General features: G+C 30.0%; 2 protein-coding genes across 3 annotated transcripts; one reads left to right on the plus strand and one right to left on the minus strand.

The window, feature by feature from the left end:
- Positions 1 to 4,003: 4,003 nt before the first annotated feature.
- On the minus strand, positions 4,004 to 7,331 carry LOC8267001. Of its 2 annotated transcripts, none has more exons than XM_048378667.1 (2): positions 7,159 to 7,331; positions 4,004 to 6,338 (listed from the first exon to the last, which is right to left on the minus strand). In XM_048378667.1, exon 2 carries the CDS (start codon positions 6,319 to 6,321, stop codon positions 4,420 to 4,422), a length of 1,902 nt encoding a protein of 633 aa, XP_048234624.1. In that variant the 5' UTR covers positions 6,322 to 6,338; positions 7,159 to 7,331; the 3' UTR covers positions 4,004 to 4,419. The 2 variants fall into 2 exon arrangements, with proteins under 2 accessions (XP_048234624.1, XP_002527444.2); XM_002527398.4 differs by having other exon boundaries at positions 7,163 to 7,330.
- Positions 7,332 to 11,650: 4,319 nt separating this feature from the next.
- On the plus strand, positions 11,651 to 16,001 carry LOC8267000 (GABA transporter 1). Its single transcript, XM_002527397.4, has 8 exons — positions 11,651 to 11,665; positions 11,831 to 12,025; positions 12,899 to 13,129; positions 14,302 to 14,399; positions 14,477 to 14,663; positions 14,765 to 14,892; positions 15,003 to 15,236; positions 15,375 to 16,001. Exons 2-8 carry the CDS (start codon positions 11,914 to 11,916, stop codon positions 15,753 to 15,755), a joined length of 1,371 nt encoding a protein of 456 aa, XP_002527443.2. The 5' UTR covers positions 11,651 to 11,665; positions 11,831 to 11,913; the 3' UTR covers positions 15,756 to 16,001.
- Positions 16,002 to 16,641: the final 640 nt, after the last annotated feature.

Genomic DNA, 16,641 nt, shown 5'->3' on the forward strand with positions numbered 1-16,641 from the left:
AATTTCTCTTGGTTACATGAGCTTTCTTTTTCTGAACAACTCGAGAAATGTCTGTTCCTACTGATGGTTTACATCTTATACATAATATTGTCGGTCGGTTGATTCTTCAAAACCTTTGGATTCCTTTTTTCTTTTCTTTTTTTCTTTCTCTTTATGTATATGTTTTTATTTTCTCTATTATTATTTTTTTTTTTTTAAAAGTGTTGGCAAGAAAATACTTGGTAATCGAAAAAAGATTTCAAATAAAACAAAAAGACTAAAGGACAAGACTAATTTTTAAAATTATTTTTAAAAGAAATAATAAATTGATTTTTTTTTTTAAAACGAGTTTAAAAAGAAATGATGTACAAAAAAATTAAAATATTAGATTAAAAAAACTTTAAGTTTTTATTTTTTAATACCCAACAAGGATCTCGAGTATATTCTGATTGGTTAATTTATCATCCTTTTAGTTTATTAACTTAATTTTACAATAAACAAAAAGTTTAATTTTTCTGGTCACATGTGATAGGATAGTAATACGAATATCCACTCTTCCTTATACACATACAAAAGGAATTATTTGAAAGAGATTCAATGGAATGGAATTATATAGTCTTGTTTAAAATACATGGATTTGTCAAAATTGATGAGTGAAAAGTCGAATTTTATAAATTTATCTATAATTCCTTATTTGATATGTAAATAATTTTTTTTAAAAAAATTATAAGTTATTTATTTATTTTTTAATTAAACCATAAACTTTAACAAAACTAGTAAATTTTACAAATTTTCCATCAAAAGCTTCAAAACAAACATTGCCTTGTAAAAATTTTCACTTTCAGTAAAACTTGAAGTTAAGTACTAGTTTTGATGAGATGTGGTACGAAAACAATGACTAAAATTCTGATTGGTCAATTATATATCAATGTACTTAAAGGCATGATATGTCATTTTCAAATCCTAAATTATTTCTTTTACCACATGGCTTTAAGTTATTATCAACCTTATCACATTTGCACAATATTTAAGATTTTAATCTCTTGGGAAGTTGCCTTCGCTTTAGCGAGAAAATGCGACTACTTGAAGAGTAGATATCGAAATTCAGATTTTATTAAGCTAAAATAAAAGAAAGTCCATTTCCTCCTAATGGTCCGACCTCTCAACTTTTCTTTTTTAATAGTATATTGCATTTCATAAGACTTGAACATTTTTAAGCATAAAGTAAAGAAAACAAAGGCTAAATTCAGTTAACATGAGTTCAATTTACCCTAACCTGAACCAGATTAAAAAGTCTAAGGTTAAAAAAGCTTAATCACACTAAATGTCTTAAAAATAGTCTCCTATAAGAAATTGAGCATTCAAATATAGGCGAATTCAGCTTGAAGTTTTGATTTTGGGAGGGGGGGTCGGAATAAAATGGTAATTGAGGGAATGAATTTTATAATAGCATAATTCTTTTTTCAAAGGAGTCAACTTTTTGAGGGGGCCAACTTTGGACCTGTTTGCAATTATACTTTGTAATTTTGTAAAAAAGGAACAAAAATAAAAATTGGAGGGGCCTTGGAATAAATATGCTCCTGCATTCAAGGGTACACTTGATCAACCAAATAAAATGACTCCAAATGTTGTTTTTAACTGTTGCTAAAGCTAAAAATAGAGATAAAATGCTGAAAGGCATCCCAATAATATTAATATATATAATCCTTCATTTACTGTGATGTTGACCCAGAAAACTCTATATGTGAAGAGGGGAGCTGGAGACATACTATCATATCAGTATTGCTTAATAATTGAAATTAAAATGTCATTATATGTACAATGAAATCATCATCAAGAGTACAGAGTATGAGCAATCTTTTTTTTTTTGCTATAATTTTGTCTTGCTATTGATTTGGGTGCATGTACAAACCTTGGATACTTTAATAAATTGTAGTTTAGTTTATTCTTTATAACACTCAACTGCCTAATTATTAAATGTAGAAGAATTGTATACTTGGATAATCAAATTTAACTTCTTGATGCCAAAGATGCAGAAATTTCAATTAATTGGGTATATCAATTAAATATCATATAATTAGAACTGTGAGCTTTCGAGTTTGAAAATACCCTTTAAAAATTAACATTTTATTTATTGGGAACTTTGTTTGAGTCAACATTTTAACTTCTTGACCACCATCTCCTTTGAATATCTAAATAGTCCTTTTTCTTTTCCCCCACTTTTTAGCTCATTTCCTGCCAGTGTAGCAAAATACTTTACAATGGGTTTCACTTTATTTGCATGAATTAAGTTAATGCAAAGTGTTATGTTAGGTCTGGCCTTTGCTCATTTCAATTTGTCTGTGGTGCAGACACAAGTTACTGAATCTAAGATTTGGTTCCTTCAAATCCTTTGTTTTATACCCACAAATTATCTTTTTTCTTTACTTTTTCCAATTCTTCTGCTGCTTTTCTCCAAGCGAAATTAATTAATAAGTCGGCCACTGATTATTGCTTTTAGGATTTCTTGTTTTCTACGTAAAGCAGGTATTGCTGCTCCTCTAAAATGACATTATTATAGTGTATTATAATTTCTTCCACCTTCTGAAAAAGAACAAAATTAGTACACACCGTGATTTATGCTTTAATTAGGGTTAAGGGTCAAAGATTTTCTTCATGTTCTTAAAATCCAAAACACCATTTCATATGGACTCGTTTCTGGTGTGCTTTCCACTTCACCATTGATTTTCTTGTTAAGCTCCTTAAATATCAACTTACATATAAAAAATAAAAATAAAATTTGATGTATTAGATATTTTGAGTAATTAATCAATGCTGAGGATTATTTGATTAGATTATTTAATCAAATGTGTATAAAGCGTATAAATTTTAGTTCCTGATACTGTGTGTTCAGTTGAAATCTATTTAAAAAATTCATTTGTTTTACAAATGAATTCTATTGCAAATGAATTTCTACATTTGATGTGTTAAATGATAACTATGAAACTCATTTTAAATAAAATAAATATTATGTTAGAAATAAGAAAAAAAAAATACAGAAACTGCAAAGCAAAGAGGACCTAACTTTATAGTATCATTCTAAGGTACAAAAAGGTAAGAGCTAGAGAGACCTAAAGTAGACTTGTTTTTAAGCTTCTACTGCTTTGGATTAAGAACTCTAACGGGGTTCAATTACCAGAGCATTGATTGAAACATCAGCCTTTCAGTTTCAGCATGAGAAATTAATTCGTAGGTGGGATCCTACAGAAAATAGGCATACTCAATTCAGATTCTGCAGTAAATTGCCTCACTAATTAAGTCCTCTTAAGAAGGAATGATAATAAGTATTATCAGCAATCACGGACAGAAAAATTGCAGTCACTGAAGTCATCAACCGGACAACATTAAGTTTAAGGAAGATCGATCATTCAATGCCGACAGATGCCATTAGTGCTTAATTTTAAATAATTAAGCATCAGCAAAGCCCCCCCAGATGTCATTAACATATTAAGACGAAGAAAGATTTGCAGTTTATTTTAGTATAAAGGGATGCATCAAAAGACTGTTTAGATGCCATTATCATATCAGCCAAAGAATGCCCCATATTGATATTTAACAGTAGTAGTGGGCCACTTTAATTACAGTTCTGGACCAAAACTCTAGTGTTTTCGGGCTATTTTAGCATTAACTACATTAATGCTGGGGTTATCATGTTATGACCAACTAGATTTGTGCCTATTAACTACAGACAGTATAATAAATTTGCTCCCTTATCCCAGTAACTATGAAACGTTATAGAATATGAACTCCATTCAGTGCTCTGTCAAGATCTTAAAATTCCTAAATAAAAGAAAGAGTCCATACCTGGCATGTTAATTCTTTCATCGCATTGTTTTCCGCATTAAATTATATTTCCAACAACTCAGTCAAAAAGCTAGATATGTAAAATGGAACAGAATGAGTGGTAAGTATGCAAATAGACAATATTATGAAGCTAAGAAGGTGCACCAATATGCTATGGAACACGCATGAGGAGAAAGAAAAAGAGGAAACAGAAACCTGGATCGGCCCATTTTTATAGAAACTAAAGGATAGCTGCAATCGTAAAGGTCTTGCATGATGAATTAGTAATTTTCAGGTAACTAACCTTGATGATATTTACATATATTATTCAAACTACAAATATAAAGCTATCTGTCTCTTGACATATACATGTAAACAGAACATATTACTAACCTCAAAATCTCCAGAAAAGATCTTGATTAGCAAGCGGCAAAGGTTAATGGATATGAACATAGCTCACTTGCAACCTACTGAATGCTATCAAGGCCTAAAGTGGCAAGTCTTTCGTGTTCAGCAGCCCAGTCTCCACTCACTAAGGCTTGACTCTGGAGAGTCCATAAGCCTCTGCTGCTAAGTTTCAGGCCTTAAAACATCCAGCAACAAGTTAAAACGGCTATATCACAAGTGGTCATGGATATCTACAATTGCCTTGGTTTGATCAAAATAGCAACTATCCCATGTCTTGATTCCAGAAGAAGAACTTGAAATTGTGTTTCTTAGGCCGGGAGAAGTGCTTAAATTACAATTTTTTTGGTAATGAAGCCTAAGATTGTTTCGGACAAAAAGAAGATCTTCCACTCTCTGCACTCCCAACCTGTTTGCAGCTTCTTGACATGAGAAGTCATTAGTTTGCCAAATCTCTTGACACAATGCAACACTTGAAACCTGACTTAGTACCTTTATGGCTAGTGTCTGTAAGCTGGGAGTTTCAAAACCAAAGTTCTCCCACCATGCAACTGGATCCATTTTATCCCGGCAATCTACTGCATCTTCATCTCCTAAGGATCCTTCAAGACGCCAGTAAGAGCTGAGCTGCTCTCTCAGAACACGCCTTGCTGTGCTTTCACCCTCATATCTTTCTAGAGTAGCTTTCCAGCCCCGCATTACAGATTTATCTTTGGTTTGAAATTTTCCAATATATCTAGGATTCAGTATATAGCCTGTAGCATGGAGAGGGGAAAACAGCACATCCCATTTGTTCTCAATCAGTACTTCCAACTGATTCAATATGTCATCATCAATTGCCTTACTCCGCAAGGCTTCAAGAGCTTGAACTCGCCAATCATAAACAGCACCAATAACAGATTTATCAATATCAAGCAGACCTAGTAATTTTATAAATGGTTCGTATAACTGCAACAACAAATGAGATTTGCTCCAGAAATCATCCCCTAAAATGGCAGATTCAATGCTCTCAACATTGTCTCCAATACTGTGCTTCCATTGTTCACTAACAACAACCTCTTGAAGAGTCTGCCTCAGCTCAAAAATTCTTTGGACAAAGAAATAAGAAGGTGCAAACTTGGCAGAAATCAGATCGCAGCTCTCTTTTGGGCTCTGCATGAAAATACATGAAGTAGCATGCTGATATGTCATGATGCATTGTTCTATCCTCCTAGCACACAAGACAATAGGTTTTACCCATTCCAATTCAGCTATTTCTTCCATCAACATGAGGATAGAATGTGAAGTGCAAGGATACCAGAAAATATGAGGGAACTTTGACAATATATAGGATTCAGATGATTTACAAGCATCACCTAGATGTGAGATAATCTGAAGAACATTTGATGGTCCAACTTCCAAAATTGCATCACTAAGGGCACCAGCCAAGACATGGTCTCCTTCATCACAATCATCTACATCCACTGCCTTCAGAAATATAAGGCCCCTTGGACTTGAGACAAATATATTAATATGGAAGCAGCCTATTGCACCATCTAATCGACCTACACACAGAATTGTGCACCCTGTATGTGGCCAGGACTCTCTAAGTAGAGCTAGTGACTTCTCAATCCTTCCTTTTTCTTTACCTAAAAATGAATCAGACAGCTTATCTAGTGATGGGAGTTCATAGCCAGACCCAAAAGCACCAATTGCTTTCACCATTTCATGAAAGTAAGGTGAGTTAACAACATCAATATTTAATCCATCTGCATAAAAAAATCTAGCTACTATGTCATCTACATCTTCTTTGGTGATGGTTTTCCAGGAAATACTGGCCTGTGAAATACGAGTGCGCTTTCCAGGCTTCCCATTTGCAGAATTCTTTTTCTTTTTCCTCACAAGGCGTTCCTCCTCCAGAATCTGAAATGCTTCTCTCAGAGATCTGTCTATTGCTGGGCAGCTCTTGACCCCAACACCTGAGAAACCAAGAAGGTGTGCCCTAACACGTGAATAAGATCCATTATATCGTAGATTACAATGGTTGCATTTCCACCTTTTTGTGCCACTTCCCCTGTCAAATCCACCAAAGACACTAACATGTTCCCATCCCCACTTATCAGATTCTGATGGCATACTATCAATCCCAAATGCTGGACCAGAAATGGAACATTAGTTTGTTAGGTCGAAATATGATACTGCTAGTATCTCACAACTGTAGAGAGCCTAGTGAATAGACTATAATGATTACTATAAGATGAAATCCAATTATCAATGTAGTTTTATTTCGTGCATTTTATTAATGCAGAAGATTAAACTGTGATCATGTAACCATACACATGCCCTATGCAAAACTCATCTAAATTTTCATAGCATGAAATTGACTTCAAAACTGGCATTAGATAGAATTGTCAACGCATACTTGAACAATCAGTTTCTTATGCTTTACAGTTTACAACACTTGGCAAAGACAGTAATGCAATGTTTAAACAAAAAAACCCACAAATCTTCTTATAGCAGTAAAACATTTGGTAGCTCCTAATTCATCAGAAATCGATAATACAAAGAACTACACTGTTACATACCACCCCACACCTTAAAACACACTGCAATAACAACGAATATACTTGCCACTCTCTAAAGGAAAATTGAGTTCTCATATACAGTTATTCAAAACTAGAAAATTGTTAAATTACTTATTAAAAAAACAAACATTCTTTCTACTCAAACAGTCCAAAGTGCAAATCACGAACTTCACCAACCTATCTTACATTTCAATAAATTAGGTACCTTAACATTTTCTTTTCTAAAGTTCATCAATACTTGAAAATGATGATGAGAATGTAAAAATTGATCAACAAGAACACAATAAATCAACAAATAAACGGAAATGTTAAAAGAAATTACTCAATAAAAATGAGAGTAAAAGAAAGATAGAAAGATAGAGGGAGAGAGGTTGTGAATTTAATTTACCTACCAGTAATTTTTTTTTTTAGAAAAAATTAATTGCGGAGGCGATTCTTCTGTTTGTGTATTTATCGAAACCTGCGTTTCTTTTTCTGCTAAGGGTTTCTTTAAAAACTTCTTCGAAACAGCTGACAAAGCTTGCCGTTTCTTTCTTTCTTTTCTTCTGCCTTTTCCGTCCGTTATTTCAACCCGTTTCGGATTGTCTGTGGCTAAGATTTTGTGGGCTGGGTTGGGCTGATCTTTGATTGTCCGAAGACATTCAAAACAAAATTAAATATTTTTTTGGTTTGTCCAATTCAAAACAACAAGATTAAAAATATTTTTGTTCTCAAGTAATTGATGATTTGGAACTAAATTTTCCAAAAGTTTTAATTATTTATTAATATTGATATATCTTGTTCTTTAATATAATAATATTTCTTCTTTTTATCTAATTTTTTTATTATACAAATAAATTTACTATTTCTATAAGGGTCTTATTTTTATTTTTAGATTCAAAAAACTTCATACTTTTAAAGATAAATATAATAAAAATTAAAAATTATTTATATTAACAATACTATGAGCACAATATTCATGCCAATATTAATTTTAAAAAATTCATGCCAATATTCCAAAATATTAAATCTTGATAAATTCAAATATTAATATTTTGACCCTTTACGAGAAAAATGATAAAAACATACTAATTGAATAATGGTTATTATTATTATTATTATTATTATTATAAAATGGTGATTTTTTATTAATATTAGTTTATATGGACTACAAAATTGAAACTAGATATTTTTAATTTTATAAATGAGAATAGAAATTAGATCATGTTTAATTGGCAACCATGTGAACTTTATGAAATTTATTTTAGATAGCCCTTATTTATTATATTGTATATAAATAGAGCAAACTATCTAATGATATACCCCATTATTAAATTAAGTCGACTAAATTCTCAATTTATAATAATCGTATATTAATTAATATAATTACATTAATTAGCAAAATACCAAAACTCTATTTATGAATATCCATGATATCAAGAATTCTTTGAATTTTATATACTTTTCAACGCAAAAATAAGTCAATTGATGTGGGGCAAGTTACAACTATCATTCAAAAGGAATATTTTATTATTTTGGACTCGCTTCACCCTACTTTCTTTGTAGGATTTTTGCACCTTCTTTTTTTTTTTTTCTTGGATATAAAACTTATCCAAATAAAAATGCATATTGAGGCCAAATCATATTGGTATTTAGAAGAAAAAAAAACTTTTGGCCTTTTATTTTCTATGTTTTCATTGGACAGGGGTGTTTTTATTCTCAACATGCAAGGATTTATCCATATAATGCATGAATTTCGTATTAGGTTTAAGGTAATTTTTAGTCCCTAAATTTTTCAAGGTTCTTATTTATCTCAAAATAAACTTCTTCTTCCAAATTACTCCTTTAGTTTCAAAACCCTTTAGTCGAAAAAACCAACAAGTTGGCTCGATTCTTCCTCCTTTAAGTAGTGATAATTATCAATCTTAATTCTAAATGACTTGTAGACTTGAGGTTTCCAAAAGTAGCAGCACCTTCCTCAATTTAACCAATAGCGACAGTTTTGAAAGAGGAGGTTTTTGATGTATATTTTTATCTATTTCAATCTTGTTAGCCAATTTAACTGGTGTTTTGATAATCAAAATATAGAAATGTAAAAGTGCAACTTAATGAGCTTCATATCTATAAAATATCATTATGGTCTGACATTATTTTATGATTGAATTGGAACTAATCAGTCATTTATAGAAAGTTTACGGATGAATGTAAGAAGTCGATTTTGAAAGCAACCGGAACTAAGAAATAGTTGAAGGGCCAAATTGACCCTTTAACTCTTGTATTATGATAAAACTAAGGGTCTTGTCTATTGTAATGAATCAAGTAGTTAGAAGTTGCCACAAATTAGCAAAGTACTTAACCATATCTTACTTGCTTCATTAAGTAAATCTCATCTCTAAATCATATTTTTCTTTTAGGTACTCAATAAGTCAGAGGAAAATAATTAATATCTTTGCTTAATTAAAATTTAGTAGAAAACTGCTGTATCATTTTCATGTGCCTAAATCCTAATTAACAGAAAAAGATACATGATTTAATTTTAATTTTAATAAGTATGTATGCTTCAGGAACAAGCTAACATATAGTTGAGTAATATGTCACTAAGAAAACTGCTGAAAATTCCTCAGATTGATGAATTAATTTGTTATGGCAATAGTCAAAGAAGGAGATCATAACAATGTGATATGAAACTAAAAGAATTTATTTTATTTGAGAGAAAGTAAAATAAAAATAATAAAATTAAAATAGAAATTTTAGTGTTATATAATACGTTGACTTACTAATGTAGAGTTCTTTTACAAATTCTACATATTTTGTTAGAATTTAGTTTAACTATAATCAATTTCACATAAATTAATTTAACATGCTACATGGTTATTTGACGTTTTATTAATAGAAAAGTAACACATATGTACGAGCATTTTACTATTCGGTATTAGATGATTAACACATTTTCATCATCTAAAACTAACGAATGTATATCAATTATCTATCAATTTAGTATATAGATTGGGATATACATCAAGTTTAAACAAATATTTTTTTTTCCATTTTTGTCTTTTTTATCTAATACAGTGATTCTTAGATACTAATTCAAAGATAATTAACATTTTTTTACTTATCCACTATAATGATTCTCTCTTTTTTTTTTTCTTAATGAATAATATAATGATTCTTTAGATACTAATCTAAAAGTAACTGACGTTTCAAGATTCATATCATTACACTATTTATATTTCTAATTTTTAATTTATAATTGTTCACATTTAAAAGAGATCTAATTATAAATTAAATCCTGAATTTTATACTTTTTAATAATTTTATCTAATTATTTTAAAATTTTAAAATAGATATTCATTCTTTTAATTTATTTTAAAAAAAATATTTCGATGAAATTTTTTTAAAATTTCACAGAAAAATAATAATATAGGAGGTCGATTGTGCTTACTAAAATAATAATAATTATGAATCAATAAAAATAGTTTATCCTAAACTCAATAATATGATCATTAAAAATCTCATGTGTATTCTTTCACATATTTACATATAAATATAACAAATTTTTTATTAAGTCACTAATTTTTATATTAGTAAACAGAATTGGCTTGCCATGTTATTTTTTCATTATGATATTTTAAAAATTATTACCAAAAAGTATTTTTGAAAATAAATTAAAAATATAAATATTTATTTTAAAATTTTAAAACAATTGGATAAAATTATTATTAATTAATAATTAGGCCTTTAAAAGATGACAGATTTTAAAACAACTTTAGTTTTTATTAGTTTATTAAACTTTACCTTTAAATAAAATCAATTTATTTCCTAAAGTTTTTTCTATTTTAATTTCAATATAATTAATATAATAATCAATTGGTAAATTATTATAAGTAAGTTGATAATAGTTAAGAATTTAGTAAGAAATCTTAAAAAGGATTAGTAATGAATCCTAATTGTACAAGTACTTGATAATTCTAAATTCTAGTTTTAAAGCATTTTATATATATATATATATATATATATATATATATATATGCATGAAGAACGGCAGCCAATCTATAGAAACATCAAAGAAAGTAAAAGAAATGCTTTTCTAATTTTACACTCTAATGCAGCGGATAGCTGTTTTTCCCTGAACAGTTATATTAAAGAGTTTGGTAATGATTTAAAAAATAGCCAGTAATGGTTGATTTAGTCATAATCAGCTGTTGATTATATCAGATTTATTTTAAAATTTTTTATTATCGGTTGATAGCTGATATAATTTTTATTTATTTATTTGGATACTATTATCCTTATTAAAACTTATTAATAATAATTTATTTTAAGTTGATTTTATATAATTAAATTTTTATATTTTATAATAAATAATTATTATTTTAAAATTAAAAATTTAAATTCTACTTTTAAAATAATTTATATAAATATTTTTAATAATAAGCAGAATTGAAGTAAAGAAATTTAACTATAATATTTGTAATTATTATAAGTCAATTTTAATAATTTGTATCATTGAATATAATATAATAATAAATTATATTCTCAATGGTTATTTAACATACTAGCAACAACTACTAATAAGATTTTACCAAACAGTTTAATTTATCAACCATCAGCCCGAATTAAATATGCCATTATTTTTATGCTATGGATGAGTTGTTTGTTTTAGTGTTTTAGGCTATGAAAAAAAATCTTTAATATAATTTTGACTTCAAGAAACTTACTTTTATCTTGTGATATTTGTGATTCCAAATTATATATATATATATATATTGGTATAAAGAAAGTTAGTTATGAAAAGGGTATTAGTGTCTTCTCATGATGCAAAAATGTCCTGCAAATAGGAAGTTGGACTGTTAAGTAGCTAGGCTTAGTTTCCTCATCGTAGAGTACAGGACAAAGAGAAGAAAGAGCATATGGTTAATTATTTATGAAATGCAAAATCATTATTATTACGCATCTTCTATTGACTCCACTGCTATTTAATCTTGCCCTGACCTATACATATACATATATACAAACATGTGCGAAACAGAATCTCTCTATATATATATATAATAACAAGATTTCCTTCTTTCTTGCAGTCTTGAATTCCACTGCATCTTCTTCTTCTTCTTCCTTTTTTCTCTTCTTCCTAGAGAAGTAGTGATAGAGAGAGAGAGAAAGAATGGGCACAGCGGCAGAGAATGGAGATATGGATGCTAAGGCTCATGGGCGAGAAGATTTCAGCGATCAGAACAATCTGGATGCTGGTGCTCGTTTTGTTCTCAAATCCAAAGGTGACCTTATACTATATATATAATTCATCCTTCTCTTTTTCCTTTAGTTTTCTTTTTGTCTGTTTTTTCATAAATAATATTTTTCATCAAATTATAATGGAAAAATCTTCTGTTGGAACTGTGTGTTTAATTATGATTCTTGACCTTGATAAAGTCTGAAACCCTACGTTTATATTTTAATCGATTTTACTTTACTGCTAAACTAAAATATTAAATTTAAAATTTTATATTTCTGTGCAAAGGATTAAAAATCTTTAATCTAAAGTATTGAATTGGATTAGTATTTTCATCACTTCTCCAGCTCTCATCCTCTTCAACAGTGCACAGATAGCATCATCGTTCTGTGTTTAGTGGAAGTTCTTTGTGTACTTCACTTGTAGCCACCCGCTGACTGCATCTTTTATAAAATGAAAATATATTAAATATTTGTAAATAATTTAGCAGTAAATATTATTATGTATAGCATAGTATTTCCCATAGTAATTGTCTTTATTAATTTAGCTAGTTCATTAAATAAGTATATGTAAAGGAGAGAAATAGTTTTAAAACATTATAAAATTAATTAGATGTTTTTTGTTATAATTCTATTTAAAATAATTAGATAAATGAAAATAAACCCTATTTTTGTGGGAAGAAAAGAAGAACTTTTCTATGTAAACTGCATGTGATCTCATGTTTGACTTGTCCATTCTAATGCATTTTGTCACCTTTTTCTTCCTTCTTTTCACTTGTCTAAATAAATAGATCAAGCTTGAATAAAAGACGAATGAATGATGACAATATTTTGCATTAATTATTACAATTTCTTTTTGGGTATGTGAAAATATATAATTAATGGATTAATTTAAAAAATAATAATTAACGATTGTATAGGAACATGGGTCCATTGTGGATACCATTTGACAACTTCAATTGTGGCGCCACCTCTTCTTAGTCTGCCTTATGCATTCACATTTCTTGGATGGGGCGGCGGGATTTCATGTCTGATAATTGGAGCTCTCGTCACTTTCTACTCGTACAATTTGCTATCTCTTGTTCTTGAACACCATGCTCAGTTGGGTCTTCGCCAACTTCGTTTCAGAGACATGGCTAATAACATTTTAGGTCAATATTTCTCTTCCATATACTATTTTACTTGCTCTTTTTCTTTTTCCATTTCTGTTCTTATTATAGAAGATTACTTGTTAGTCTTTTTTAATAAAAAAGAAACATCATTTTTGTAAATAATCACCATTAGATGATGATAATTACTATATATGAAGATGGAGACAAAGAAAAAGTAAAGAGATAGGATTTGGTTGGCCTTAATAATTGCATTACCTAACCAGACTGATGATCATATAAATTCATCTGCACAATCTAATAATAAATGAATCCTCACATTGCTCTGCCTGGTGCCCCCCCCCCCCATAAAAATAAATGTACACATATGCTAAAGCTTTTCAGGTAATTTATGGCCATAATTCCTTCTTCTTTTTTCTGGTCCATGTTATTTGATATAGTAGGTTTTAATGTTTAGTGTCAATCAGGATGAGATTTAAGAGACTCAAAACTGAAATTTCTTTTTAAAAAAATTATATAAAGTTATACTTTTTTAATTAAAGAGGCTAAACTGGAAATTTAAAAAAGAAAAAATAAATGAAGATAAAAATACAAATTTAAAAAGTTAAGGATTCTTGCCCTTTAAACAAAAACAATTTGACTGTTTCTCTTTTACTGATCATATACAAATTTAATTTAATTTTACTTCACGGAATGATATTTTCTTATAAGTTTATATAATGAAAACAATAAATAGCATGTGAAGAGGACAACAGGAATTTGGACCCTTTGGCTGCTAGTAATTTTTAATTAGTCAGTCGGATACAGAGTATATTAAATAATATTTTATAAAAGTTCAATTAGTAAATAGAGTAGTAGTATCTTAGTCAAAAGTTTCATTTTCTATAGAAATAAGATATATATATATATATATATATATATATATATATATATATATATATTATATTTTGCAACAAATTTAAACTTATTAAAATAAAATAAAAAGAAAAATAGTATTTTCTTAATACTCTTATAAATTTTTAGATTATTTTTTATTTTAAACATATTGAATCTTTGTTAATTTGTTAGGTGTTTCTCTCGATTTTAAACTTTTTTTCTCTTTATAATTCTTTTTTGCCTTTGTTTTATTAGTATGATTATTATTTTTTTCTTAAGTTATTCTTTAATTCTACAAGCATAAAAGATTTTTTTTTTTTTTTTTCTGGGATTGGCAGGACCAAGATGGGGCAGGTATTTTGTAGGTCCAGTTCAGTTCCTGGTATGTTATGGTGCTGTTGTTGCTTCCACACTTCTTGGAGGGCAATGCATGAAGGTGAGATTAATGCGGCGAAAAAAATTAACATCAATTGCCTTTTGTTATATGCATTAATCCTTATGTCTAATTTCCAGGCAATTTACTTGCTGTCAAATCCAAATGGGGCTATGAAGCTTTATGAGTTTGTAATCATCTTTGGAGGGTTAATGTTGATATTGGCTCAAGTTCCTTCTTTTCACTCTCTAAGGCATATTAACTTGATATCCTTGATTCTGTGCCTTGCTTATAGTGCCTGTGCCACTGGTGGTTCCATCCATATTGGTAAGTCTCTTATGGACCAATTGTATCAGAGTGTTTTAAGTATAATTATAAAAGAAAATAAGAAAAAATGATATATTCTGACGAGATTACTTGATGGACAGGAAGTTCATCCAACGAACCAAAAGATTATTCTCTAAATAGAGACAGCCAGGACCGGGTTTTCGGAGTCTTTAATGCCATTGCTATCGTTGCTACAACTTATGGCAATGGAATCATACCAGAAATTCAGGTACATATGTGAATTTGTGCATTTCTTTCACTCAAATATAGCTCTGACAACACCTTGTTAGAAGGATTTCTTGCTGTTTAAGATAAGATGTTTTTGATTAACGATTTCAGGCAACTATAGCAGCACCTGTAAAGGGAAAGATGTTCAAGGGACTGTGCGTGTGTTATACTGTAGTTGCAGTAACATTCTTTGCGGTTGGCATTTCTGGCTACTGGGCATTTGGTAATCAAGCTGAAGGACTAATCCTTAGCAACTTTGTTAGTAATGGAAAGCCTCTGGTGCCTAAATGGTTTGTTTTGATGACCAATATTTTCACTATTCTCCAACTATCAGCAGTTGCTGTGGTGAGACTCTCTTCTTTACTATTTAATCTTATGCATGCATGCATGCAAGACAAGCACTGGACTACTGGCTAGCTTAACGGAGGTTTTTCTTTAAAATACTACCAAGTACATTGAGTTGAACTGCATGTTCTGTTACAGGTTTACTTGCAGCCAACAAATGAAGTGCTTGAACGAACATTTGCAGACCCTGAAAGTGAGGAGTTTTCTGCCCGTAACGTTGTCCCACGAATTATCTCAAGGTCATTGTCAGTCGTCATATCAACTACAATAGCAGCAATGCTTCCATTCTTTGGAGACATCAATTCATTAATTGGAGCCTTCGGTTTCATGCCTCTGGACTTTATCTTGCCTGTGGTATTTTACAACCTCACATTTAAGCCGTCGAAGAGGAGCCTGGTTTTCTGGTTGAATATAACCATTGCAACTGTTTTCTCAGCATTGGGTGTTATAGCAGCAGTTGCAGCAGTCAGACAAATAAGTCTTGACGGGAACACTTATCGGTTATTCGCTAATGTTTGATGACATTTAGAAGCGCCAGTTTTAGAGTTATTCCTGGGAAACCAGAATGGGTCTAGTAATTGCTAATAGTTTGTTCTAAAGGAAATATGATCCATAGGCTAAGGTTCTTGCCTTACTTATATCCTAAGGATTATTTTGTACCATATTTTTGGTGAACTTCCTGTATATAAACTCAGATTTCTAATGAAAGAAAATTGAGGGAAGTTCTACAGAAAAAAAATAAATTTTACATTTACTTTCTTGTTCTGATCTCATTGTTCTTGTTCTACTTTCTTGCTTGATTATAAAATCCGTCGCTCAATAAGTAACTAAAACTGATGGCATAAATGTGTAGTGAACCAAATTAATTACTTTTAGGCCATTTGATTGTAGGTGAGCCAATTATAAACTCGAATTTTATTTAAATCAATTTTAAGTTAATTCGAACTAACAATGTCCCAAATTATAAAAACAGTCTAAGAATTTAGCATGGTACGTCGAAAGGCATAACTAATGCAGAAATTTGAGACTCCAGTGAGAACTGGCTGATTTTGGAACTCAGTTTGCACCAACATTCATCCAAATTGTAAGAGGAGCCATATTTGCTAGCCGTCAAGTGTCAGTCTGCTATGCTTTAACAGAATTTTGAGGTTATTGCAGTACTGTTAGTCGCTTTGGCAATTGGTTATCAGCTAAGTATACAATCACATCACATGTAATATGTAGTAGCATTTTCTAGGACGACAATCATAGCCATGTAATCCCTGCAGTCCGTTACTGTGATATGAATCCAACCTGATCAAGGGCACTTTCATTTTTTTATGACACATATTCTGTCACTAAAAGGAAAGGGAAAAGGAAAAAGGAAGTGTAATCGGATCAGAGATATTACAATACCAATTAACAG

The sequence above is a fragment of the Ricinus communis genome, chromosome 8 (genome assembly GCF_019578655.1).
Source record: "Ricinus communis isolate WT05 ecotype wild-type chromosome 8, ASM1957865v1, whole genome shotgun sequence".
NCBI classification, from domain to species: Eukaryota; Viridiplantae; Streptophyta; class Magnoliopsida; order Malpighiales; family Euphorbiaceae; genus Ricinus; species Ricinus communis.